The following is a 27961-nucleotide window of genomic DNA, read 5'->3' as shown; positions in this document are numbered from 1 at the left end:
AATTGTCCTGCTCCTTCATAATTATAACACGGAATATTGATACTTGTGTATCTATTACTTTGTTGGACTAGAGTATTTGAAGTAATTACACATACTAGGAAAGAAGTCCAAATTTAATTAAAGGTGACTTACAATGGTAGCATTTTGTCCATGTAAGGCATTATTCTGACATCTACTGGCCTGGTATCCAACCATACATATTAATACACTGCACTTGTTAAAAAGGAGCATATATATTAATCCAAAGATAAGAACAATTAAGGAAACACAAATGACATACATTTAAAACAGGCCCATATATTTTCATATAAATCTCACAACTCTACCAGTATTGTGGTAGGTTTCTATTGCTTTCTTAACTCATATGCAACTCTGAACTACTGTATCTCAGGAAGCTTTATTACAAGCAGCTTTTGGAAAATTACAGTTGGAAGGGAAAAGAAAGTTGTGACAAGTAAAAAAAAATCCGAGAAGCTTTTAAAAAAATCTTTACTTGCAAAATTAAGCAGCATGCTATTTTGTGATTTATATTTGAATTTAAAAAGACTAATTAGACAGAAATAAAAATAAAAACCTAAAAATGGCAATTCTATAAATAATGAAAATTTTGATTTCACTAAACTTTAATGAAAAACATTTGGTAATTAAATACTTGCTACTGTTCATTACGTTGATGAACTTTATTAGGGTTAAAACTGTAACAAAGTTCATCCTAAAACATTTTGCAACGCAAAATTATTTTCACTCGAGGAGTGTCTCAAATTGAATGCTAAGAATTACAAGCAATCTTCAGAAGCAGACATTCACATTCATAAAACTTTATACATCTTTTGGAACTAAGATATTTATACTACTAAAATCAAACATGCATCACTTCCCATACACTCTGGTATCATGATTTATATTACATTATGTAACACCGTTCTTCTAAACAGCAGCAGTTTTATCATACGTTCGCTCCATTTTCTTTGGATTTCTGATCTCTATCTTCGCTTTTCACAATATCCTTTAAAGAAAAAGAGGGAGAAGACTGTGAGTGCTGGAAATTTTATTTCTCATGTGAACTATAAAGTACTGCAAGACAAAAATACTGCTTAGCTTTAATTTTTAATACCATAGGAACTAGTATCTTACTCAGTTTAGTTAAACCAATTCCAACATCTTCCTGAAAAACTGATGGAGTAGAAATTAAATGTGACAAACAATTGTAAAAAGAAGCACAAAACCGTCCCCAGAAGCCTCACTTTATAGTCTAGGCTTTTTTTTTTTCCTTTTTAAAAAGCAAATGAAAACAGTTTCTGCAAAATCCATTAAATTATGGTAACATGTAACAGCTCTAACATAAAATACTGATATCGGTCAAAGATGTCTGAAAGCACTGGGCACAGAAGACATTTTCAGTTCTATTTTCAGTTCTAAAGTACTAGACAGAATGAACAAGGATATTTAACTATGGCTATTTAAGTGTGGAAACAGAATTATCCAGCTCCCAGGGATTAGTAGGTCTACAACACAGTGGAATAAATGCAGGACTGTTTAATGATATGGATGGCAGTTAGATGGCTGCAAGTTATTGCCAGTTTAATAAGCTACAGCAATTTATCACTTGTATCACACAAGAGAAAAGGTCACAAACATTTGGCATACTTCTTTGTATGTGTGCTTGAGCTTTTGTAGATGTTATATCGCCTTTTCAAAATACATGTAGACAAAGGAAGCAGCAAGGCACCCTGATAGTACCAGTTTGCCACTGAGTAGCCTTCATAACCTCCACCTACTCAGGATTCCCCCAGCATTCCCAGGGAACATGCAAGTATCTTTCCATACAGGGATGGGGATGCTCTGGAGCACTAGACAGGTTGCTTAAAACTCATTTTACTAGAATACTCCTGATAAATTGAAATACCTATATTCTGCTTTGAAAAATTAATAACTGATCAAACAGAATAGTGTATTTGGACAAATGGGGATGGACAAGATCAGGACAGGAAAGCATTACAAAATAAACATCTAACCTGTTTAAGAACACTCTGTATTTCATCCATAACAGTAGCTAAATTTTTGATTGTCTTATTCAGCTGACCCTCAAATTGCAAATTTTTATCATCTGAGATTTTCAAGTTCTCTTGCAGTTGACCAAGGTCCTTTTTGACTTCTTTGAGCTCCGTAGACAGACTTTTGTTAGAATTCTCCAGATGCAGTATGGTCTTCTCATCCTCATCTTAAAGAAAAAAAGTCAGTCACTTCTAACACCTTGTACTTTGCATCCTAATCTTCCATTACATTCCAACACCTAACTATTAATTTTGAAAGAACATTAAAGACTGCATTGCATTACCATTTCATAATACTCTAACTACATTTGAGAGTCTTACATTCAAGTTGAATGAGAAGTCAGAGGATTTCAGCATGGTGACAATGGTATTTCAACTACTGTTGGTGTGCAGGTTCAAAGGGTATGGGAAGTAGAAAATTAAGTTTATAGCATGCGACCATCTAAGCAATCTAGATCACAAATTAGTTTATCTACTAAAAAAGTCTTAGCATCTTGCATCCACGTAAATATCACCTTCAAAGCAATGTCACACCTGTTTTTTCTTCTAGTAACTGAAGCTTTTGTTCTATCTCTGCCCGCACTCTTTCACTCTTCTCCAGCTTCTGTAAGAGGCTCCCAACATCCACCATAGCGCCATTGTATACAATAAGGCCAACGTTCTCTTCTATAGCTTTTGATTCTTGCTTTATTGTAGGTGATGGCAACAGTAATCTGTTTCCTAAATTAGATTAAGTAGTATTAATAAATAATCATTAACATTTTCAGTTGCCTACAGTTCCAGTGACTAATGTTAAAAATTACATTTACATTAATTACATTAGTTTAAAAGCAACACCTCATACTAATTCAAAAGCCACACCTTTAATATGACAGAATTATGATCATAATACGGCCTCTTCATATGTAAGGAAAAAATAAAGTTTAGATTCAGTTTGGCTTGTCTATTCCTCAATTCTCTTCTCCCTCCTTACCCCAATCACAGCCCCCCCAAAAGCTCATGTTGTTTCATGACATTGCTTTATTCTTCTTTTCTGCAGTCATTTGTATTCAAAAAAATCACACTCCGTTCTACTACCTGCAGCACTGATACTCCCGACTGCAGAGCTGCTGTGAACAAGAAGTGTTAACATTAACCTCCTCCTTCCTGTTCCAAGATACTAAGATTCATCCTGTAAAAGCAACAAGGTTTGGAAGCCAGAAATACTGAAAGTTATGAACTGTCCAAGATTTACTTTTCAAAATTGGCAGGTTCTCTGCAGATCTGAACTTGTTACTGTGAGAAAGCAAACATCTCGGGGCTCTTATATCATTCCAGAGAACTGTTTCTGCGCAAAGTTTGTGCTATACAAAAAATACTACCTAACATATCTTCCTGTAGTTCTTCCGATTCTTCTTGGTTTTCCTCATCTTTAGAAGTATCTGTTAGTCTTCTGTAAAAGCAGGATTCTCTAAGTACTACTTTATTAAGGAGCTTCTTGACCTAAAACGCAACCACAGACAAAGTACTGTATTACTTAAACACAGAAATTATACTACCTAAACAAGAATGTTTTAACTTTAAAAACTTACTGAAAGAACTTGCATCGATTTTTGGTTTTTAACATACTGGGGATTAAAATAAAAAAAGAAAAAAATAAACGAGACAAAAGCTACATGTGCAATATGGGCATGTTAAAAAGCCACAAATTTTTACTTTTTCATTCCAAAACAGCTTACAAAGTATCAAATTAGTATTTCCTTGTAAATACAAAATGGCTACATAAAAACCAGAGATAAAGTATATAAGCAGTAGCCTTTAGAAGCTGAACTACATTTCTCCCCTCTATAGCATTCCTGAAATAATGAATAAATACAAAACCTGAGCACGTGATAGGTGTAGTCCAAGAGTGTACAGTATCTCCTCCATGTCCTTCTCCAGAAGGTATCCACAATGACTTTGATCGAAATAAACGAAGGCCATCAGAAGGTCCCTATTAACAGTTACCATTTGTGTTTTGTCCTTCTCCTACAGAAAATTAATTATGGGGTCATTAGGAAGTTAAAAATACCACCTTCTCTTCCTCTACAAAAAAAAAAGTAAACTTTTCAGTTAACCAATGTTTTCTTCTGTTCATTTTATCATCCCTTTCAGTAAAGCCACTAATACAGCTAGCATTTACCTATTGAACTCAGATATAACATTAGCAAGCTATTTAGGACAAATAATCTTTCAATTATGTAGAAGATTTGCAGCACAATGCACAGTAACACCTGGTAGACACAGTTTCTTTTTGTTCAAGCTAATGTCCAAAAGTTTGAAAAATAAGCTAAATAAACAAGTGTAATAGGAAAAATCCCTTCTTTCCTCAAATATTTTATCGAACAGCTGTTTTCAAAACAAAATCTCCATAAACATATAATGAATGAGCATCCAGCTCTCACAGCTAAAGCAGTTCTGCAGTGTTTTCCATTATTTCTGTTCCTACCTCTCCTAATATTCCTTGAAAAAAAAAAAAAAAGAGAGAATCAGACACTTGTTTTATCCTAGCATTTATAAAGAAAATTCAAGCACAACAAATCTAACCTATGCTGTTCCTTAATCTGAACTATGAAGGCTAGCTATTGGTCTCATGACATATAAAGCATCCATTTTCCTGCAGGGAGATGTAGAAACACAGCTAATGATGGCATCCATTTTCCTGCAGGGAAATGTAAAAAAAATTACATAATGATTCCAGGCTTTACAATTTAAAAGCCAGTTTTTATTAATCAAGCTAAGCTTCTGTTTTTGTTATTTATGAATGCAGCAGCTGAAAGCCATAGATAAAATAATCATCCGGCTCTTAGGTCTGCATACAGCATTAGTCTTCAGACTTTTCAGACAAATCAGTATCAGATTGGTATAAGAAAGTTTTTCCAAGAGATTTCACTCAGCAATCTTTAAAATGAAAATAACGGTAGCTTGTATGCACCTAACCCAAAGCTGACACATGTTCCCTTTTATATATGCATAATGTTTCACTCTAGAAGTGCTGAAGGAAACAAGGAGTGCAAATCGGTCTTACAGTGAAAACAAAGGTAAGCTTTCATTAAGACATCTCTAACAAGGCTCTACGTAGTTGTTAAGAAAGGTATTAATTACTTTATCTTTAGACGACCTCTCTTTGCAATGCCTATTTCCCTCTCTTCTGTCCTCCCGTTTGTTCATTTCCTCTTCATCCCGGTCTATAAGACACAAACAAAATTTAACACACCCACAACAAATGATTTGATAAACATTATCTCAAATATACATGTTCATTAAGAAGTTCACATAAGCCCCCTAACACCTGAAAATATTTCCCTCAAAAAGAAAGAACAAATGACAATTATATGAGTCCTGTTAAATTTGTTGTTTCTCTGATCTGTTTTTAACATAAGACGTTTGTCAATTTTATCCTGTAAATTCTTATTTACCTCACACACAGGATGGAAGACCTGAAAGAAACACTAACGAGGCCAAAATAAGTTGCGCCAACAACATCTATTTAAGTTGTGTGTCAGAAATTACCACAATTCTTGCTAATTAGGCTTGGCAGAGTCTGCATTCAGCTATGGTTATTCCTACCAAAAGCAGTACTGTTTACTCTCAAGTATTTTACAATACATTATAAAAACTGTACCAACTGTATAATTAAAACCCAGTGTTTATACTCATGTGTGAGTGAGATATTAGTGGTGTATATGATCCTCTACTTTAGATCAAAGTTATGGTTCATATCACTTGTTAGATATGAAGCACAAACTGCACTTTTTTTTCTTTAAAGGTAGACAGTACAGTAAACCTAAAGATAAAAAGGAGAAAGAGGAACACGACAACTGCAGGGACATATGGCATGCAGCTCTGTACCTTATGTACAAGTTTTTGGTCACAGAATCACGTGCCAAATTCAGCTTTAAGAAACCGCTCACCTTTCTTGTGAGGAAAGCTTTGAAAAAAAACCTACGTATCACAACATTTATCTAATTTTGCCAACACATTTCTGAGAACCACAAGGTTTCTCCTGTACCTCCATGGTACGTTAGATTGTTCTCACCAACCCTGACTGGGAATGGCACAAGGACAGATTATGGGAAGCGGAAGCACTTTACAGAACAGAGAAGTCCAGGGCACACTCTCCAGGGTCAGGTTATGAGCAGTTAAGGGTCATTTTGGAAATAAGAGATTAGCACCAAGTTTTTTAAGGCTGGTGCAGTACTCTGACAAAAATACAACTGAAAACACTTCTTAGGAAGTGCTGGGACTGCAAGTTCAGAACTACATCTCTAGCAAAAACTCTACCTAAGAGGACAAAACTCCACAAAAGTACAAACCAAAGAGTGTCCAGCTGCCTTACACCTTCCCAAATCTCTGAGCCAGGAAAGACTACTGCTGCTCCTAGCAGACAGGAAAGTTAATAGTCCCTTTCCCCACTTACTCAGGCAAACAGAACTCCACCCAAACAGAAATCAACTCCTTAGAGCATCAGGTAAAGAATCCCATACTACATTGCAGCCTAACAAGAACAGGATGACATTTTAGAACTGATGAATAGGAAAAGTTAGGCACTTAAAAGTGGCTTGGTTTTTCAGAGGTGCCGAATACTCACATCTCCTACTGACTTCAATGGGAGTTGCGAGTGGTCTGCATTCTGAAAAAAATAAAACCACTTCTATATGCATGCCTTACTTTGAGTACCGCAGCTACAGTTTATATATAGATGATGTTAATAAAACGCCTAGCAGAAAGACACTTACATTTTAAGTAGATCTGGTCAGAATTACTGAAATAAAATTAGTGTAATAATGCAATTTTAGATTTTCTAGTTCCAGTGCCTCTTCCAGCTTGAAAGAAGCTGGTATATGCAGTGGCAATAAAAAAGTTTATCTGGAAGCCACAAAATTCCTAATTCAAGATACCTTCATCCTCATCTTCAGCATCTTCTGCCTCCATTGGATCATATTCTTCTTGGTTATTGTCATCTTCTGTCTCTTCTTCATCTTTACAATCATCTTTCCTTTTATCTTCCCTCTGTAAAAATTCCTAAAAATTAGTCCATTCAGAACTAAAAAAACAGGAAAGTAAAAACATCACACTAGCACTCACTCAAAATTTCAGTATGCTTACATTTCATAGGATCACAGAATGGTCTGGGTTGGAAGTGACCTTAAAGATCATCTAGTTCCACCCGCCTGCCATGGGCAGGGATGCCACTATGATACTTAGTCACATAAAAACACACACACACAAAACTAAGTGATAAAGATGAATTGGGGAAGGTTTTTTTTTTTTTAATATAATACTCAAATACACCAGTCAAATTTTTACATGACTGATTATGATAGAAACACTAGCTGATATATAAGTTAGCTACAGACCTTCTTTTCATCTCTATCTTCTTTTTTATCTTTATCGTCTCCAGATTTTCTCCTCTTAGGTTTTGGTTCATCATTTTCTTCCTCTTTTTCTTCCTTTTTCTCTTTTCGTTCATCTTTTTTGCCTTTTTTGTCTTTTTTGTCCTCCCTCTCTGGGAGAGAAACCAGTGCTTTGTAAATTCTGACACCAAAATCCCTCTGAAGCATTTCATTGAAGAGTTCTGCAAACAATGAAACCTGCACATAAAAAAGAACAAAAAGAGAACTGAAAATGAGTTTCAAAATGCATATTAAGAATTTGTACACTTATGACTAAAAGAAGCCATCAGGTGTTACCTTACCAAGCTTTCACCGTGTTAGCTTTACGCAGTGTTACACTTCTTAACATTTGTTTTGAATTTGCAAACTTTAAAGAACTTTATACATTCTTCTTTCCTGTACTACAGTAGTTTAGGACCTGCACTAGCTGTGTAAGTTATAAATTCAGCTGAAAATATACGCATTTCTTCTAGATATCACACAGTGACTACATTGCTTTTGAAAACCCTGTACCAAATACTGGACTACTTTTTCTAGATATTGCACAAAGAAATTAACCTATTTTACATTAAGTTTTCTTGTGTCATGCTATCATAACTTGCAGAATTTAAGAATACTGCAGTTAGCATAGAATTAAAAAGAAACAAGAATGACTAACTTTACTAACTATAAACGTTTCTATTCACTTGCTAGGCATTAGCTTTTTCTTCAACGCAATGTTTCAATGCAGAAAGCTCACTAAAAAGTAGCTTTAACATGACAGCACGGCTAAATTACCTCAAAGGAATGTTCTTTATTATCCTCTAATCTGTAGTCCAGAAGAACGCTAAGCGACATGATGCTACAGTCAAACTTCCCACTCTTTGCTGCCCAGTTAGGATGCACAATGATGGCTGGTTCATCAGGCAAGATGTATCGTCTCTCCCGCCGCTGACGTTCCATTTCTTCTTGACGTTTTCTTTCCTCTTCCTAAATAGGCAAAACAAAACAACATGCAGCGTATTCCAAAGTTTCAAAATATTCAAGAGTTTCAGCCTATAAGTTAGTTTTTAGGACTCACTGCTTTGTAGGAAGTGAAGAAAAGCCTAAGGCTGCATAATGCAATGAAGATGACAGAAATTAGACCAGAATTTACAGAATGCATAATGCATCCATTGCCAACACTCATGTAAGAGTGAAGACTGGAAACCTGAGCAACACAAAGCAAGGCATACAGTGTTTAACTACACAGCAACGAGCATCTTCCAACAATTTCATGGTGCTAACTGCAGCATGTTTACTTAACATTGGAAGGAATCCAACTAGTTCACTTCAAGAAATGGTATACAAGCTAGTAAAGGAGTCAATGCTCTGGACACGAATTTTGTTTGTCTGGGTGTTTTTAGAGCTGTACGGGGAAGTCCTACTGTAGTTTATTTCTTACATAGGAACAGTCACGGTTTCTACCATCATCATCCCAAAGATATCCAATACTGCTTCAACAACTGACAGGTAACTACTCACCCAGAAATTTTGGTTAGAAGACATGCAATCTATAGATACAACTGATACAGATTTTTTTTAAAAAATGGGGAGTGGTGATGTTAAAAAAAAAAGGTAAAATACTAAGCAGCTTATTAATTGCCAAGACAGGAATATTAAATTCCTATGAATATCAAAGTCACAGCAGAGATTAAGCTTTCTGAAAAGCAAACACGATCAAACCTGCCTGCTCCTAATCTTAAAAGATAGATTTGGCAAGGAACTCCAAGACAGTCTTCTTCCTCTAAGCTATGCGAGAAGGCAGCAGCTGAAATAATTAGCAAGCACATGGCCCCTGCTGCACCAATAAACAAAATGTTTACACAGACAAAATTAAAACTTCAAATTATCCCATACTGGTTTGCAGGTAGGAATACACAAAAAGGCAGGTTTAAAAGCAAGTATGGAGAGAATGTTTTGTTACATTTATGCCCCTTTTCTGTTGTTGGGCTGTGGTGTTATTGCACAGATCTTGTTCACCCTCATGAAATATCAGACCAGACCAAATAGTACTGAAACTATCAACTGCAAAACTGGGAAACCTGCATGTACAAGAATTTTATCCAAATGTAAAAAGTAAGGTTTCATTATACAGAAAAACAAGAATCCAAGCAAAACATTAGCCATGTGAAGAAATCAGACTGTTTGAGATACCAAAACATTTACAGATCAAAACAAACATTGCGACACAAATCCTTTAAGGCTTGCACATCAATAAAAGTAGCTGCTTAGTTGTGTTGGCTTTTCATATAAGTTTAACAAGTTAAGATCTTGTTAAATGCGCTCACCTGTTCACAAATGAGCATATTTTTGCTGGGGAGGTTGGCTTTTTTTTTTCCTTACACTTAAGGTCCAACATTAATTCAAACACCCTTAACAGAGTTGCACATTTCAGCTGACTTTGCTGATACAGGAATTCAAGCTTGCCAAGATTTCATTCCAATTCAGTAGTTCAAGTTACAGCAGGAGTTCCCAGTAGTCATCTGAGAACTACAAAATCTCAGCAAGGCACCATCCTCTACTTTTTAAACTTAAATATTTATTTAAACAAAATTTTATATATAATTATTTATGTATTTATGTACATTTAATAAGACTTAAACCAAGCATGTCCAAAATCTAACCTCTTTGTCATCTTCAGATTTCCTATCCTCCTCCTCTTCCTCTTCTTTCTCAGACTTCTCTAGCTCCTTTTGCTCTTCTTTTTGTTCCTCTACTTTCAGCTGCTTTGTCAGTCGAGCTATCAACTGAGATTTCAGTCCTTTAGAGCTAAGGGTTCGACTTTCTAATTCTTTGCGAAGGTCATTTACCTGGTAAATAAAAGCTCTGTAAGTTATATCAACCAGCGACACTGCAAAACATATGATTAGCAGAAAAGGTGAAGTAAAAATTAAAGAAAGATCACTGGAAACTCAACTGCATTTTTTGAAGCTGTACTGTATTACGCTAGTATTTACTAGTATAAAACACACTACATTTAAAGTCATGTTCTCCCCAAAGAACTCTCTTTTGAGGGACTTCATAGACGCAGGGAAAAGATTTGGCAGTATAAGGCTATTATTTCTTTTGTGGAAACTTTTTATTACATTTTTTGTACCATTATTACTTTTTTAAACTAACATTAAAGTATTTTAGACCCCACATTTTTAATATAAGTAGATATGACCAGATTACCACAGAACTTTCATTTTCCAGTTAAACAGTATCATATGTGATACACTTTAATTGTACAAAGTTCAAAAGTTCAAAATAGTTTTAATTATCTCTATTCAGCTATTAAAATCATAAGTCACATTCTCATACTGTGATGTCATACATAATATCTACAAAATCAACAAGGAATATAAAACACTACTATTTTTTTCCCCTCAGTTAAGGGAAAGACAGCTGTATTTCAGGTCCTGCTTTAAAAAAGAAAACGTATGATGGAAACAAGTTTAAAAATGTATTACCTTCATTGTTTTGGGATCCAGTTTAGACCAGTGTGTAGGCGTAGAGATCTCTTTAGCTTCTCCATCATCCTTTTCCTCTTCATCCTGACAAATGAAATTTAAAAATTATCATTCAGAAAGCTTGAAAGCATTTTAGTCATTTTTAAAATTCTGTTGCTGATCTGTGCAAGGTCACAACTGTTTCAGACAGTCTTCTCCTAAAGTTATTGTTTAGACAAGTTCACACACACATTCTACCACTTTTTAAATGATCAGTGCCACTCAGCCAATACAAGCCAGATCTGTGGAACACAAAAGGGTGAAAAGCAACACCACAAAGAATATCGGGGTTACAAAGACACTGCTGGTCTCCATTAACCACAGTGTGTGATCTTCCCCCGGATTTTAAATCCCCCAAGTTACTCTTTGTTCAGTCAGACTTTCCCTTATTCCAAGATGTTGATCAGCCACATGGCCTGAAATTCAGATGTTTCAGACTAGTGTTCGTTCAATTTCAAATATCGCAATTACAACTGGCCACAAGAGAGAATTTAGAAATTTTAGAAAATGGCAAAATGTTTAAAGACAGCTATTCATAAACTGCATCTCACTCAACAACTGGTCCCAGATTCCAGCAACTATTTCTACGGTAAAAAATTTTCTGCGCATCATAAGCACAATTTTATTCCATTTGTGATATCCGCATACGCATTTAAAGTTAGTAAACTAGCTGAAATAAAAATAAAAAACAACATTCACTACACTGCTGAAAGCTGGTTTACCAGTCATTGTTACCAGTTATGTTCCTCCTATGTATGTATGTTGTGTAGTATGTGATGTGCATTTTGTGCCTGTGTTCCTGTGCCTGTGAGAAGCAGAAATAGAAAAAGGGATTAGCGTTCAGTGCCTGTTCTCCATCAGCCTCCTTGCGTTCACCCTGAAGCTTCTCGACCAGCTGCTGCTTGTATCCTCGGGAGAGGGTTTCCCACTCTGAGCGGGTGGGAAGGCAATGCCAAACATCCGGGAAAAATAAAACCACTGTCTCCACATGAGCTGGAACTGTACGCCCCTTGTGGGTCTCCTCAGGGCGATGGTAGCGAATCTCTGCAAAACGGTACCTGTCGCAAGGGAAGAAGCATGTTGGAAAAAAAATTCTACAATACATTTTAAAGAGCCTAGATCACTTGTAGCACATCAAGTAAAGAAATTTTGCTGCAAGACCTTGAAGTTTATCTAAAGAAAAAAATTATGGAAGCCATATTTTCTCTTTCGGCACATTTGTAAAAACGTATCACAATTGCAAAGGAAAAAGACTACCAAAATCCCATTTTACATTACTTAGCGCACAAAGGTTTAATGCGCAACTAGGAGGCACTGAAGCACTTCAAATTTAGCTTACAATAGACTTTTCTGATGCTAGTAAAATTGCTCTAAGTGTTAATACAGGACAAAAACTCATCAAGAGAAAATATGGCTATATAACCAACAGCTAATTTATAACGAAAGAACAATGAAATGAAGTTCTCTTGACGATCTTCTCCAGCTATGCACGAAATGAGAAATATATTCAACACACATTCATTAAAAATTACAGCATAACACCAAAATAAGTCCAGAATCTTTAATTAGTCCTTAATGCATTATTCAGCACAGTTGGCACCAATCGAGCTTACTATGAAAACAGAACATCCTTTGAGTAGTTTACCTGTGCTACCAACAGCACTGACAAAGAAAAAGATGTTTCTCTTCTTAATTTTTCATAATAGAAAAGTACTTCTATGGTGTACTTTACGTTGCAGTACAGTACTTACCATTGTGTGCACACACTTAAGTCAATCCCTGTAAGAGCCTTGCAACAACGAATAGCCGTCTTTATCAGCACAGAAGGGTCCTTTTCTGGATCAGGTCCATCCAGTGATGGGGACCAGTGTCCTCCAATAGCCATAGCTTCATCTTTGCCTTTCATACCCACTAAAAACTAGACAAAAAGAGTCTTCTGAATGTTCCCCTGCTAGGGGCAAAAAGTCATCTTCCCAAAGCGTAAAGAATATTTCATAGCACACACACTGAAATCCGTGAGCAAATTGTCACGTTATTTTGAAATCTGAAAATGAAAGTCAGTCAAGAAAGAGTTCAGTTATTTTTTTCCACAGAGTATTTCAGAAATGGAATAGGTTAAAACATCATCACTCATTCTTGTTTGCAAGACTTTCCATCAAGTTTCTTTATTGGTAGAGGCTTGTTCCTTCGCAATTAAAAGCCTTCTAACACAGAAGATAAACACATACTATTTTAAATGGCATCTTAATTCCAATAAACAGCTTTGTAGATATTCCTGCTTAAAAGTGACAAAGGACAGCTACAAAAGATAAGACCGCAACAGCATTATATCTATAAATTCATGCACTCCCATTGGCTTTAAGATGATGGAGTTTAATTGAAAAAGAACAAATGTGTTGTCTTGAAACACCACAGCACTTACAGGTTGTTCAACTTAACAACTGTTCAATTTCGATACAATAGTTACTTAACTGTTGCTTCATTTGTATTCTCGTCACAGCTGAACCCTTAAAAAGTTTTAAGTGCTTGTAAAAAAGAGACTAACAGTTAAATAAATAAATAGGTTTCTCCGAATATCTATAGTTTGAGTAAGTGGAAGAAAGCAGTAAATATGAAAGCAATGAAGATAAAGCTCCATTAAATTGAAGAAGTGAAAAACTAGATCTCTGAAGAGTAAAACTGAAGCCATCGCTTAGCTGCCTTCAAACTCTTCCCTTACCAACAAATATTTGAAAGCTCTATAACCAACCTTCATTGCCAAGAGTATCTGGCAGTGAAGCATATTTACCTTTACAAGTCTAGCAGGATGCTGAAATCCATCACGAAGTTCTTGGGGATCTTCAGCCAGAGCACACGACTTGTGGTAGAGATCCTCCATGCTAGGACTAGCCATCAACATCACCTGGTGTGTAAATGAGATGAGTCTTGTGAAGGCCTCCCAGTATAACTGGTAAACAATGACCACAACTTGCAAACACACACATACCAATACTTCTCTTAATGTCACAAAAAAATGAGAATAAGCTAAAAGGAAATTGCAGAATTGAGGCTTAAAGTGTCTGCCAAGGAGTTCTTTCACTCCCTCACCATTTGATATGCATGCAATGTGCGATCTTACAAAAAGACAAACCAACTGAAAGCATATAAAAGCAACATGCAGAATTGCTACTCTGCTTCGCATGTTACCGCTATGTACCAAATAGCCAAGAAGCACACTGAGTACATTTCTGGTTCCCGTAACTGACTTCTTCCATTTTGTCACAATCACAAGAGAGCCGGCCGACACTCATCTGCATCTTCTTAACATCCCATTGGCCCTGCCAAATCTAACAAGCTTACTTTATAATCTAAACAGCTTAATATTATGAAACTGGATGCTATTTCTTAAGGTACTGAATATATTTTAAAGATCAACTTTCTGAAATAGAGTTCTTGCTCTGCATCAGTAGAATGAAAAAAAAACAACCACGGTACATCTGATACTTGAGCCGAGGCTTCAGACTTTTTATAGACAGTAAAGTAACTCTTCCAAAAATACAAGGGTTAAAGGCAGTTTTGTTTCTAAATTTATCTTTAACATTAAACACTTCTAGAACAGATTGACTTAGAAATCTCAGACCTATTTTAATGGAAGAGCTAACACACAGAAGGGTTTTAGGAAGATTCTTTTTGACCCTAAGGTCCTTTACATGTCATTATGGCTCCCTGTGCAACGTTTTTTGAGATTCCTATAATCCTGCTCAATCTACTTTCCATCAAATGGTAAAGACTAAAATGAATCTGAAAGGAGTAAGAAAGAAAGCATCACTAAGTGGAAAAGCACCAACTGCCCAGAAAGGATCCATAAAGGAAAACAAGACTCCAGTAACTGTTCAGGGTGAATTGCCTAAGAAATACATTCAGAGATCCTGTGGGAGATGTCTTTCTTTCCTGGGTGCAGAGAATGGAAAATAAATCTCAGTAAAAACAAGACATAGGACAGCTCTAGTAACAGGAAAAACTGAATTTCCATCATGATTCTACCGAGCTCTACTTACCTGCTCTTTACACAAAGGATTAAAATACTGTATTTTGCTCAGATCATTGCAAAAAAAATCAGTTCAGTTATACTCAACCTTTTACTCTATTGGCAAAAAAATCTAATGAAGAGTTGTAACACTGGAAACTATACAAACCTTTGCGCTGTACAGATGATCAGCATCAGGTGGATCAAGGACAGCAGCGTTTTTATCTATAGGATCTACTTCTCTATGCATTACGTAGAAATTACAGTAGTTTCCCAGCTGAAATGGTCTAGACATAGGGAAAGCATCCACCCATGTAAACTGAGCATCAAAGAAATCACTTGGAATATACAAGTTCTGGTAACGCCTCCTCAGCTCCATCATATCACAGCTACGACTGAAATAAACAACATTATTTGAAAGATGCAGCAATAAAAACGATTAAAAAAAAGCACATCATTAAGAGATACATTCATTGGAAACATCTACTGTATATTTAACAGTGTGTACGTGTGTGTACATGTGTGTATGAATTCAGAGTAACATATTTAAAAGGTCATGTATTAAGGATTACAAACACGTAACTACTTAACATTCTTCTAATTAAGGTGTCTACAAATCAGGGAATATTTATTAAACAGGGCTATAAACACATTTTACAGTAGCACACAAAACCAACAGAGCCTAGAAAGTTTCATATACAAGGTTCTCAGCCATTACATAGTTGAACTTCCTTTAAAGTTATGATCATCATTTAACATTCACTAAACACGTGTGTGCTAACACTGCTCACAGTAGTTCGTGCCTGCTATTAAAGTGAGATCTTTAAGTAAAAAATTGGTCCTATAAACATACCAGTCCAATGAAAACTTGGAAAACTGAACTGTGTAACGAGGAACAACACGTCGCGGTCTTCGAGGTGACCTCTCCCTCTCTCGTCGAGGCGATCTCTCTCTGGAGCGCTTTCTCTGGGGTGATCTTTCCCGAGACCTACGTCTCTCTCGTTCTCTTTCACGACTTAAAAAAATATGTGGACAAGATATAAATATTTTTGTATGCTGCTAACACATAAAGCTTTCTAGTACAACAGAAGCTAGACTTTTCAGAGATGGCTCGCAGAACAGAAAGGAGAAATTCCTCACCGTTTGTTTCAGTATTCTTTACAAGAGAGACAGATAATACAATTCTCTCATTTCAGACAAAAAAGAACTTTTCACTGACATCTAATGGTAAAAACACTTGTGCGTATCACTGACTCAGTCCGGTGCAAGAAGCTCAGCTCTGTTAGACTAGATTATAATCAAAGCATTCTACAAAGACCTGTTCTCAACAGCGTACCTCCTGTCATCTTTTCGATTCGGCATAGGGTCTCCTCCTCTGTCATTCCTCCCAGAAAACCTGGATGGGGGGTCTAGTCTTCGAGCTGGTTGAGGCTGTGAGACTAGACGAACAGGGGGCTGTAACAAACCACCTGAAACAAAAACATATGGCATCAACACATAACAGGGGGCAATTGCCTACTCTCAGTCACCAAAAACACTGCTTCTTTACAGCTGGTTTCCCTTGTGTACATTTTCTAAAATAATTTGAGTCAGTAAGTCTATTATTAATGTCCTCCCCAAGAAACAAGAGACCTACGCTCTTCTTCACTGATACAAACTGAGACTCAATGATATTAAAAACTGAAATTGGTTTGAAAGCATCTTTTTCACATGGATGGTGACCCAAATCTAAGCACATAGAAGTTACCTTAGTAAACAACAAAACCCTCTTTTGGAAAAGTAAAGGTTTTAAGATATATATATATGCTACATGCTCACAGAAATAAAATGTAAAATTTCTTCTTGATTCTATTCACAGGTAAAATAATTAGCTTCTTGTAAAAATTACTCTTATTATCCTGCTGCACTAATTCCCCAAAACATATTTCTGCTGTCTCAAGACAGCACACACTTAAATGACTGTTCGTAAATATGGCAAACATTGCCAAAGACTGATGAACACCTAGGACTAAATTAGATTGTAATAAGCATTTATCCAAAACAGTTCTGCTTAGGTTATCTTCTCGCCTTGCTTTTATTGTGGGTGAGAAGACAATGCCTTAACTGCGTCTTATTGTTATCAAATCTATTACTGATTTGTCAGCCATCCAAAGTTCAATTGACATGACAACAGCCTTTGTTTCAGATTTGTTACATTCACCAATATTTATTCTTGCAAATGTCGACTTGGCTGACTAAATAAAACAAAAACAAATACAGAAATAACAGTTTTAAGAACACCACTATGCAAAACCTAATTTTGTTGAACATTCCAAATTATGAAGAGCTACACTGCAATTATTTCTTTCAGCTCTGCAAATTGTCTGTAAAAGCATCCAAATAAAAACTACGTTGAATTTACTTCCAGATTATGAAATCCTAATAGGAATGACAAGAGTCCACAGGAACACCACTAACCAGGTGATTCTTGAGCTAGTGCAGGCAACGGGCCTTGCATGTATCTGCAGAAAAGATGCACGCTAAAACTGAAAAATAATGACCCTGCCCTTCTACAGGATCCTTTCCTCACTACCTCACCTGTTAATTCAGTCAGACTAGGCACAAAAAGGACTTAGTACACTGAAGGAGCACCTTTCTGCTGTGGCTGCTGCAGCAATGGCTGAGGCTGTGTTTGAAGCAAAGGTGTGATTGAAGCTGCCGATATCTGTGCTTGCAACAAGGACTGTGGCTGCGGCTGGGCCTGAACACCGAACGCTGTCTGCTGCGCAATAGGCTGAAGAACTGCCGGCGGTGTCTTGAGTAACGGCTGAGCCTGTGTCTGGTTCTAACAGCAGAAAAGAAAAGGAGTTGTGAACGAGCTTAAACCAGAAGTAGTCAGTACAAGCAAGACCGGGTAAACTCCATATACCTGATTTGGAAGCGTCTGGATCCTCTGTGCGTTCCATTTGAATGGCATATTAGGATTGTAAGTAGCTTCTACCAAAACTCTGTCACCCACCTGAGGTGTTTTTCCTTTAACAGCACTGCAAACATTACAAAAAATGCATTGAGAGAGCTTTATTTAGCTACAGAAGCTATTTTTGCATTTGCAAGCTATGTTTAAAGTTGTGGGAAAGTAAACAAAATTCACTAAAAAAGCTTATAGGAAGAGCATCTACCTTCGGTTTGGAATGCAAAGGAATTTAATACCTGTCTTTGGCCCTAACACAGAAGTTCCCTAAACAATATTGAGGTAAGATAGGCAGGTAGCAAAATACATCCATTTAATCACCCATAAATTCTGCAATTTCATATTACAAGGAGCTTACTACCTTCCACATCTCTTAACTTTGGGTTTTGCATTAAGAAAATTCAAAATTCCACAGAAGGAACTCACATCTACTAACTTAACCACCATCTGATTTTCAGTGTTGACAGAGAAAATGTAACTGCAGGAACTACCAGTGGAGTCACAGAATTATAATGCAGCAATCTAAACCTTTTCTCTAGGGAGGAAATCACAGAACACATCTGCAGACAACTATTTACACCTTACCTAAGTTGAAAAAAGACATCTTCATCCACAAAACCAAAGGTATCATGTAGTTTAGTAACCACCCCAGTGAAGACACGCTGCTTTTGTGGCTGCGTTTGCTGCTGACTTGAGCGGGGTGCTGGATAAGAAACTGTTATCTGGGCTGCTGGTTGAGGAGTAGATAGGCTAAGACTGGTAGGTAGCGCAACAGCTGGCTGTAAGCAAAATAAAACAAACTATAAATCTTATAACCAGCTGACATGCCTGCAAGGAACAGATCTTTTACCCGTGTAGAGAGGAGTTGATAATTTCTCTAAAGCAATTATTCTGAATGGAGTCAGAATGTGGGAGTTTGCTTTTTCTAAAAGGTGATCTTTCTTTGCTATTTTGAATGAAGATTGGCTTTTTCTATCCTTTTCTTTTTTTAAAAAAAGTCCCTTTTCCCCACATATGCACATTTTCTAGAAAAAAATTAAGACTTCCTTATTGTTTACAGGTAACTGATACAGTGGGCTGAAGAGGAGATAAATTCCCAACTCTGCTAGGAAAAAGCTTAGAGATTTCTCCACTTGTATCCCAACTGTACTGTTAAATGAGTTAGTAAGGGTTGAGGCTAACAAGAACCCTTCTCTAACTCCATTTCATGTGCTTGCCTTCTTATTAAATCAGAATACGGAGGCAAAATATAAGCTTTACACAGTAAAATAGTGAAATTAAGTCAGCTATTTTTACCTCAATTCTTTTCAAAGCATGTTTTTGTAAGTGAACAGTACGAGAGCAGCTTGCAGTGTGTTGAGTGGTTTCGTGTTTTAAGCTTGTCAAGCTCAGCGAGATTCTTTTTAAACCTCTACATATCAGTATTGCAGTAGTGTTAGCAGAAAGTTAAATTCCTTTTTAAAGGAGATTTTTCTTGTTACTTACTGCAAAACAACTGAACACTTGAAGTTCAAACCAAAAAAAAAGCGCTCAACACACATTTCCTTCAAGATTAAGGAAAAGTGGTTGTCATTCAGTTTTTGAAACCAAGGCTAAGCATATTTTAACATCTGGATAAAATAAACCTGTACCAATAAATCGTCCATTCATATTAGTTCTTTTTACAGATTAAAAAGCTCAAGAAGTCACAAATTTGCCCTCTTGCATTATCTGTGTTTGGGGATGAAGACCAAACAATAAAACCAAACTAACCTGCGTTAAAATGGTCTGCTGAGGTTGCTGCAACTTAAAATAAATAAAGTTATAAATTAATTTTATATGGTTAAGGAAATTGTACAATTTTACCTCCTCTTTACAAGTAAGAGTTTTTTTGTTTAATGTGAGTCAGTTAATAGTCCTTTGGGGTTTGGTCATTTCAGTGGTTTGCATATCTATAAAGTTGTGCTCATTTGTTTAATTTCAAGATTGTGTAATCTAGATTTATTCAGTAAGCAGAAATGCTGTTTTCTTGCAACTAAAAGTTAATAGGAATATCAAAAAAAGTTTTGGCAGCTGGAGAAGCTTATGCCTCTAATTTCCATGTCCTTTCTCAAAATCCTGTAAATTCAAAGACCGTAAAATATGTAAAAGGGAACTTTTTTTGGACAGCATCTTTCCAGCAGTTAAAATACACGGCCCTGATTAGAGCAAAGTTTAGAAGGAATTGTGTACACATGGAATAGCATATAGATTTTTGATTTCTTTTTTGCATGAAGGTAGACAGGCTTCCATTCTGGATACATCTCTCCAAGTTTGTAAACTTCAAGCTCTCTTTCACTACAAAAAAATATTAGTTTAACAACTTCCCATGTAAAGATGATTTTGTAGACAAATCCTACAAGGCACATAACCAACAGCATTTTTAAAATTGTGATGTACGCATTAAGAATCAGACAAACCTGTTGCTGTACACTATAGAGAGTCTGCTGAGGTTGTGAATATTGCTGAAACAGATAAAAGCAAAATATCTCATAAACAGAAAGCATTATTGCCCCCAAAACACCAAATACAAGTTAGCTGCTAAGCATGTTTTAGATAAAAAGTATCCACATTTAACAATACAAAACATAACAAATAGTATCAATATGTACTACTTTTACACCAAATATTCCTCTTTAGACTGGACTCTGAAGCACTCTTCCTTGCTAGAACAGATTTTGTTATGCCTGACACATATAGTATCTAGGGCACAGCATGAAATCATGCAAATGCTATCACATTACATATGGTGACTGGAGATACTTGGAACTTGAGATAGTCACCTTAGGTGCAGCAGAACTCCTTTTTCCCCAAAGGCTTTCCATAGCAACTCCATAACCATAATTCCCACACCTTCACTGATTAATACAGCTGACGAGAGCTGTAGGCCTACAATCCCACTGTTTTTTTAAACATGTTTATAAAACAACAGTATTGCCCACTTGCTTTTCTCTTAGATACTTTTGCTTTATAGGGCCACTGTTTTATATTTTGAAAGTTCCTAAAGACAAGAGCAAACGCTCCTTTTTGTTACCTGCTGTAATGCAGCTGCTGCAGCCGCAGCTTGCTGCTGTAAGGCAGCTGTCTGAGTCAGCTGATAGTTGGTCGGGGTCTGGGTAGTGAGGCCTGCTGCTGCCAGGGCCGTCTGCTGGGTGTATATTGTAGGAGAGGCTCCAAGCAGCGACGGCTGCTGCACGCCAAGAGCAGCTGAAACAAGAACACACACGTAAGCACGAAGAGCAGCTTTAAACAGAGGAACTTTCTCCCAGTTATCCGGGATGCAGTATGTGATGCTTCACTCCTGAAGTAGATAAATCCAATTGAAAAATTCAAGATAAAGGATCCCACCTCACCAGCTTCTTTTCCAATTTTAGAAATAGTACACCACAGCAGAGGCAGAGACATATTTCCTTCTCTCAAGTTGCATAGGAGTTTAAAGCTCCAGTAACTGCCTTCCCTGTCTCCCAACACATACATTCAAGAAAAGATGCAGTGTGCATATTTCAGGTTTTGGATGAGCCTGATGAAGATCCCTGCTCTGTTCTGTAAATCAATCATTTCACTCTGAGCAGCCTTCACTCTAGCAGCAGCTATGAAACTGAGGCCTATGGAATGTGTGCTGCTCTGGAAAGGCACATGGCTTAGTTTCACTCAGTACTGTCTTTGTCCCGGAGTGAGCTGTGTTTTGTAGATGTGGGTGCTGGTAAAGGAGGAACAGCCTCGTAACAACTGGGAGTTTAATTAGTCTGCACATATAAAGGGACCAAGTCAAGCTGTCTCCAGCTCTTACTAGGAAGGCTTTATGCTGCACAAGTCCAGACTGTCTGGAAAGAAAAAATAATGTATTTTATTGTCACATCACCTTTCAATTCACTGCAGAAGACTAAGCATATCATGGGCACCAGCTATCCACATGGTTTGCCTCTTATGCATGTGGTACTTCTGAACAAAGAATGATTAAGCCTTACTTAAGAAACTCTGAGGGACAGAAAACACTACACAATGTAAGTCTCAGTAAAGAACTGCAAACCTATCTGGAAACCTGCTCCATCTTTGGCAGGGGGCTTTCAAGTAAGTTATTTGCAGCTGCACGATCAAGCATCACTTCATCAGGCTATCAGTCTACTTCACATGTTCAAATGAAACTAAAAAGAAACTTGGCGCAGAAGCATGTTGCCAGCAAAAACAGGCCAGCCAGCCACCTTCAGAACTGAAGAACACTCAAGTTGAACAGGGTTCCTTTCTTTTCCAAAGTTATTAAAGACACACAACAAAATTAAGAACAGATTTACTGTAATCTTCCTGTGGAGTTTGTGCTCCACACTATTCTTCCTGATCCTAAACGAAACTGCCACCCCCTGACCCATGGATGCAGTAAGATAGCTTTCTTCTCAGTGAACATCACCATAAAATACACAAACTGTAACCAACACGTTCTGAATGAGGTAATCCCCGCCACCACACTGCTCTTTGCAGCAGAGTGAAGATCTTTAGAACTAAACAAGTTGATGGCACTGATCATCTTACAGTTTGGAATGAAAACTGCAAGAACTCTGTAAGCAACTGTGAAAATAACGACCATTGCTATGATCTGGGTCAAATCCTGTCGTATTCCAGGAAGTCATACTATTTTAATAGTGAAATCAAGCATTCTACGGTACAGCAGTATTACAGTATTTCCAGTGTTACGTGAGACTTTTTCCCCTGGAAAATTCCAACATTCACTTTGTTTTTAGAAGCCAAGCAAGCCAAATCTGAGGCTTCTCCCGTGACAGGCCCTCCATCGCCTTGATCCTCTCGCCCACTGCTTCTCCCACCACCAGTTCCAATCTGAAGATGAATTTCTGACCATCCAGCAGCACACTCACCTGGAACCTCAACAGTGCCTTACATAACACGCCTCACACAGAACTTGAAATCTAATCTAAATGCTTTGCTGCTGTATCCTGGGACAGCTTTCACTTTTCCTGGCTGCATTACTTTGCTGGCTCATTCAAGGCAAATAACAAATGCATTAGTCTTTCCTCTTAGCTCTTGATGCTGAACAGAAATTCCTATTAGCGAATTCCACAAGTTCACTTAATGCTATTACCTTTGAATCTGTTTGACTATGCTAGTTGCTGTCACTCAGCCTCATGTTCTATTCTACCCCAGCACAGAGGGATGAAATTGGCAAGCAGTGTCATCAAGCAAGTTTCATGAGCCCTCTCCTACTTTTTGTACCAGAATATCCACAAAAATACTAACATGCTCACTCCCACACCCAGATCTTGGGTTACTCTCCTCTTTGGTTTCTATCCTGACAATTTCCCTTCCAGCATAACCAATAATCCTCCCTTTATGCAATTGCCAGCCCACCCTAAGGCTCTTATCCCATTTTCTCCGCTAAGAAAAAACCATATTTTCTACCACTACTGCCACTTTATGAGCACTCAGTATCAACTAGGTACCGTGTCACCTACAAGGCTGTGGATCAGCTTATTAACAATGGGCAAGAAGAAAAGACTGCTGAGATTCCCTTACGGACCAACATATATAGTAACAAGTTTCGCAAAGATGCATCTTTTCCCTACTAATTTGCTATGAAGTATTCCAGGAGTTTAATCTGACTGCCTTTCATCCCTACATACTCACCTTGTTCAAGCAGGCTCTGATCAAATGGATCAAATAGGCGATTGTGGTTGCATTACTACTAGAGTACAAAACAAAAAACAAAAAACTACCACAGGGTGAGGAGAGAGCACAGTCACAGAGCCAAAAGCTTACCGAGTGGGGAGCTGACACCTGACTGCCAGTTATTACTATTATTATTACTGGCAGCACACATCTACAGCAACAATAGCTTCTTAGAATTTACCACGCAGTACAATGATGGAGATACCCCCCTTCAAAGGCAGCCTAAACAACCTGCACCAAATACCACGCGTCAGTCTGAAAGGGCTCAGATATAGGCTGGAGTCCTAGGCTGCAGCTCAAGCATCCTTCTAGGTCACAGAAATTTCTGTTGCAGCAGACAAATAATAAAAAAATGATAATATTTAACAGTTCCTTTTGCTGCTTCTGAATTCCAGAGGTGATTAATACATATTTATGTATTACAATAAAGGAGATTGTAATTGAAAAAAGGAGATGTAATTGTAAACAATTACAATAATCCAAAGTCCTATCCAGGACTTTGGATGCCTCTCAAAATTCACAGAAATTGACTTAGTTTTTTTCTTCAAGCTTAACACCCTTGCAATATAAACTCCATACAACCTGCTCCAAAAAAAAAATCCCTCAACTGGCACACAATAGAAACTAGTCTCAGTGTATTCACCACAAGACATCTATTTAGAGCACGCCAGCAAACTGTGTATCAGCTGCTATTTCTTAGTGGTTCCCAGATGCACTGCAGGCTTGTCTTCCCCTTACACATTTCTCAGTCATCTCCTAGGGGCCACCAGCAACAATAAGAGCATAGCTGAGCTGGAGGGACTTTTGTTTTCATCAGCTGCACTGTTCTCCACTGTAATGCAATTAGGTCTGGATATGGCAAAGACGACAGTGCTCATCAGCCATAACACAGCGCAGCACAGCTAGGACTTCCCCTTAACTACAGCTCCATGAAAACAGGTTTCACACTGCAAGCAGAAATCTCAGTCTTGAAGAGGGCACACGCTAAGCACTGTGCTACGAACACAACACATGCTGAGAGGACAGCAAGGTATTTCCCTGCGCAGGCATTTGAGGAATCTGCACATCATCAAGCCAAGCCAAAAGGATAAAGTGCACTTAAAGAAGCAGTCTGTGCTATCTAGGAATTTTATTTTTTTTAATGTTCTAACGCTCAAATTTCTGCAGTAGGTATAATTTATACTTGAACTATGCTTAACGAGCGTAACAGGGACCTCATTCTTTTTTCAGTCATGTGATGCACAAAACCGTGAGACGAGGACTACAGAAACAATTTTGCTATAATGCAAGTAGGAGTCTCTCTTCATACACAGGTATTTGCTGGAACCTGGAATTACCTGTTTCTCTTCTACTACCAGAGGCACAGACAGTAATTAGTAAGCAGCCCCGAAACAATCCCAGGAACCCTTCACTACATGGCACATAACTCCACAACTACCTTAGAGTAAGGCACCTTAATTAAAAAACCTTAACTCATACAGTGACTTCACCAGGAATGGCCAAGACAGCATTTAAGTCAGCAATATGGTTAAAAAACATCCTGAAATTATCTTTCTGCAGTGATCAAATAGGGCTTTAACATAACAGTCACCACTTTTGACTACAGTTTAGGAAAAAGCTACATAACACGTTGCTTGTGCTATGAAAATCAAGATCTTTCCCCCATACATAAGTACCTTGATGCTTTGGAGAAGGAAGAGATAAAACAGCTGGCATGCATAAATATATTTAACAACTTTTGTCAATCCTCTGAAAATATATCACAATTTGGTATATCTTTTAATCTGATTACGAACACTGAGATATACAAGGGTAAATTTACAGTCTGCACAACTTCTCGAGCTCAGCCACAGGTGAGAAGTCCTACGCGGTCAGCATGCCTCAACACCGACAGCTTCTCTCCCCGTCAGGCAAGCAACCCGGCAGGACAGTCACACCTTCCTGGTGAAAGCTGTGTGAGGGAGGACTGCTCAGCTGGAACTCAAGTTCTTCAGCTCTCAGCACACCACGTTTTCCAAAGAGGTTTCCTGTGCTCCCTAGCGTAAGCCAGCTCACCGATAAAGAAGCAGGGAACCAAGTGTGTACATGGGTACTACGACAGGAGCTGGGCGGCAGAATCCCAGGGCCTGACAGAGGCTGCTGAGAAGGATGTAAGAAGCTAAATGCTTTCAAGTGATACTGGAGAGAAGATACTGCAGTGGGAAGATGGTCACTAGGAACAGGAAAAATGGTGTAAATACTGCAGGAAGAAGGCAAAAGTGCAGAAGTGGTGTCTTTAACAGCTCTTATGTTCACGTCAGGTGCCAGAATAGATGAGCAGCTAAGAATCCCTGGAGACACTGTCCTCATTGAGTAGGTGAAACATCTCTCTACCGATGCTAACTAGTCCTATCCCAATTAAGTTTTGCACTTGGCTTAATTTAAGGAGGCTGAGAAGTAGGCTAACCAAAGGCAGAGCTGGAGGAATAGGAGCAGGGGTCAGACTTTGGGGCGTGCTTCTAGCGCCCCCACCCAATCCACCTCTCTTCCAGGGCTCCCTTCTGGTCCTTGCTCAGCGAGGTCTAAGATGGCTGCCAGCTCCTCCCCTCCAGCAGGTTTTTTGCAGCCTTCCCCCCACACCGGGGCCTGCTGCAGTCCTCAGACCACTCGTGTGCCACCACTTGTGGTGTGCCAGCCTGATGAGAGTGCCCCAGCCCAGGGGCTGCCATCCATCCCGTGGCTGCCCCATGCTGCCACCAAGTCAGGCAGCAGAACCAAGCAAAATTGGTTTCTGCCATCCTCACCCGCTGTTTAGCAACTTCTTACAGAAGGAGAATGGTACCGCTAGGATGAGGGAAGCGTGAGCTACTCAGAGAAACGGGGAAAACCGCACGGTGGTACAGCAATGGTTTAGGCAGAGAGCTGTGGGGAGGTAACCTGGGAGTGAATGTGGGTGAAGAGAAGGCAAAGGCACATCGGGGCTGAGTTTTGGGAAATGCCGCGGGTGGGGAGGAGACAGGTCCCTGGGCATATGCCCTCAGACTGGATCCGTGTCCAAAGGACAAACAGGAGATAAGTAAGTTAGGGAAGGAAAACCGAGTCAGGAGAAAGATGTCTGTTTGTTTGTCCAGACACGCACCTCCAAAGCATGGCAGGCATTCCCAACTCCTGCTAGGCGCACAGAAAGTAAAACCTCTGACAAAAGACATGTGACAGCAACTCTCTGTCAAACTAGAGAAAGATTCAGAGGACAACTGCGCAAAACCCAGGCAACTCTATCTTAACTCCTCAAAGCACTGCAGCTTTTTTTTTTTTTTTAAGCCCTTCCACTTCAGACACCCTACAACATTTAGGCAACATTTCGCACACAAAAGGAGAAAAAGGCAGGCCAGGACTGGAAAAGGAAGCACCAAAATTCGGCACACAGCAAGCCTCACGTTTCTGGCTCTAAACCTCCAACGCTATAAAACAATGCAAAACAATAAAACGCGGCCGGCTAGATTTTTAAAAACACGAAGCTGCAGCCAAGTAAGAGTTCTCGGGTACGTGGAGAGGCACCCTCTGCCAGCAGCAGGGCGATGCCTTTGGTCACAGGGATCTCTAATTCTAAGTCAGCGTTACAGAGGTGGGTACGTGCACACGCACCCCTCCCCGGGCAGGCAGTACCTTTCAGAGCCCCTCGCCGCACGAGCGCGTGCTGTGCGTGAACCAAGGCAAGTTATTCTGCCCGCACCGACTGGGGCTGCCCTGGCGACGGCCGCGGGGCAGCCCTGAGGGCCGCGGTTCTGTGCTCCGTGCCGCTGCACGCGGCCGGCTGCACGCACCCGGGGGCCGGTACCTGGGCACGCCGCTCGCCGCCGCCCCCCGCGCCGTGAGGGGGCCCCGCGGGGGGGCCGGGCCGGGCCGGGCCGGCGGCACTGACCTGGCTGCGACACCGCCGTGGCCGTGAACTGCGTCGCCCAGGGGGGGTTCTTCTGTCCGCCGAACTGCGCCATGGCGGCCGGCACGGCACGGCACGGGCACCGCCTACCTCCTGCGACCTGCCGGGGCAAACGGGCTGCAGCCGGGGGCGCGCACGCCGCCGGGCCGCCCCACAGAGCGCCACGAAAGCCCCCGGGGCCGCCGAGCCCCCTCCCTCCCCCCCGTTCCCTCTTCCTCCTCCCCCTCCCCTTCCTCCCCTCCCCCCCCCGGGGCTCCCCGCTCCCCCCGCCGGTACCTGCCCGCCCCGCCGCCATCACGCCCGGCCCTCGCCGCCTCCCGCCCGCCCCCACTGCGCACGCGCCCCCCGGCCCCGCCGGCGGCGCGCGCTGCTGCCGTCACGGCCCGCGCCCGGCCGGCTGAGCAGCGCGCAC

The 27961-nt window shown here is 39.3% G+C and overlaps 1 protein-coding gene across 4 annotated transcripts; it reads right to left on the bottom strand.

The window, feature by feature from the left end:
* Positions 1-95: 95 nt before the first annotated feature.
* CCAR1 (cell division cycle and apoptosis regulator 1) lies at positions 96-27961 on the bottom strand. 4 transcript variants are annotated; one of them, XM_080597445.1, is made up of 26 exons: positions 27826-27961; positions 27532-27649; positions 20989-21161; positions 20375-20419; positions 19689-19721; positions 18522-18715; positions 17895-18009; positions 17618-17810; positions 16323-16455; positions 15840-16001; positions 15156-15381; positions 13769-13882; positions 12732-12898; positions 11828-12038; positions 10942-11025; positions 10114-10299; positions 8246-8437; positions 7433-7666; positions 6974-7085; positions 6664-6705; positions 5178-5260; positions 3915-4061; positions 3416-3536; positions 2589-2774; positions 2016-2221; positions 96-1006 (listed from the first exon to the last, which is right to left on the bottom strand). In XM_080597445.1, the coding sequence occupies exons 2-26, from the start codon at positions 27602-27604 to the stop codon at positions 947-949; spliced, it is 3492 nt and encodes a 1163-aa protein (XP_080453571.1). In that variant the 5' UTR covers positions 27605-27649; positions 27826-27961; the 3' UTR covers positions 96-946. The 4 variants fall into 4 exon arrangements, with proteins under 4 accessions (XP_080453571.1, XP_080453572.1, XP_080453574.1 ...); XM_080597446.1 differs by having other exon boundaries at positions 19689-19715; XM_080597448.1 differs by lacking the exon at positions 6664-6705.

The sequence above is a fragment of the Anser brachyrhynchus genome (assembly GCF_964034855.1).
Source record: "Anser brachyrhynchus genome assembly, chromosome: 6".
Classification (NCBI taxonomy): domain Eukaryota; kingdom Metazoa; phylum Chordata; class Aves; order Anseriformes; family Anatidae; genus Anser; species Anser brachyrhynchus.
This window is presented reverse-complemented; position numbering and strand designations above follow the sequence as displayed.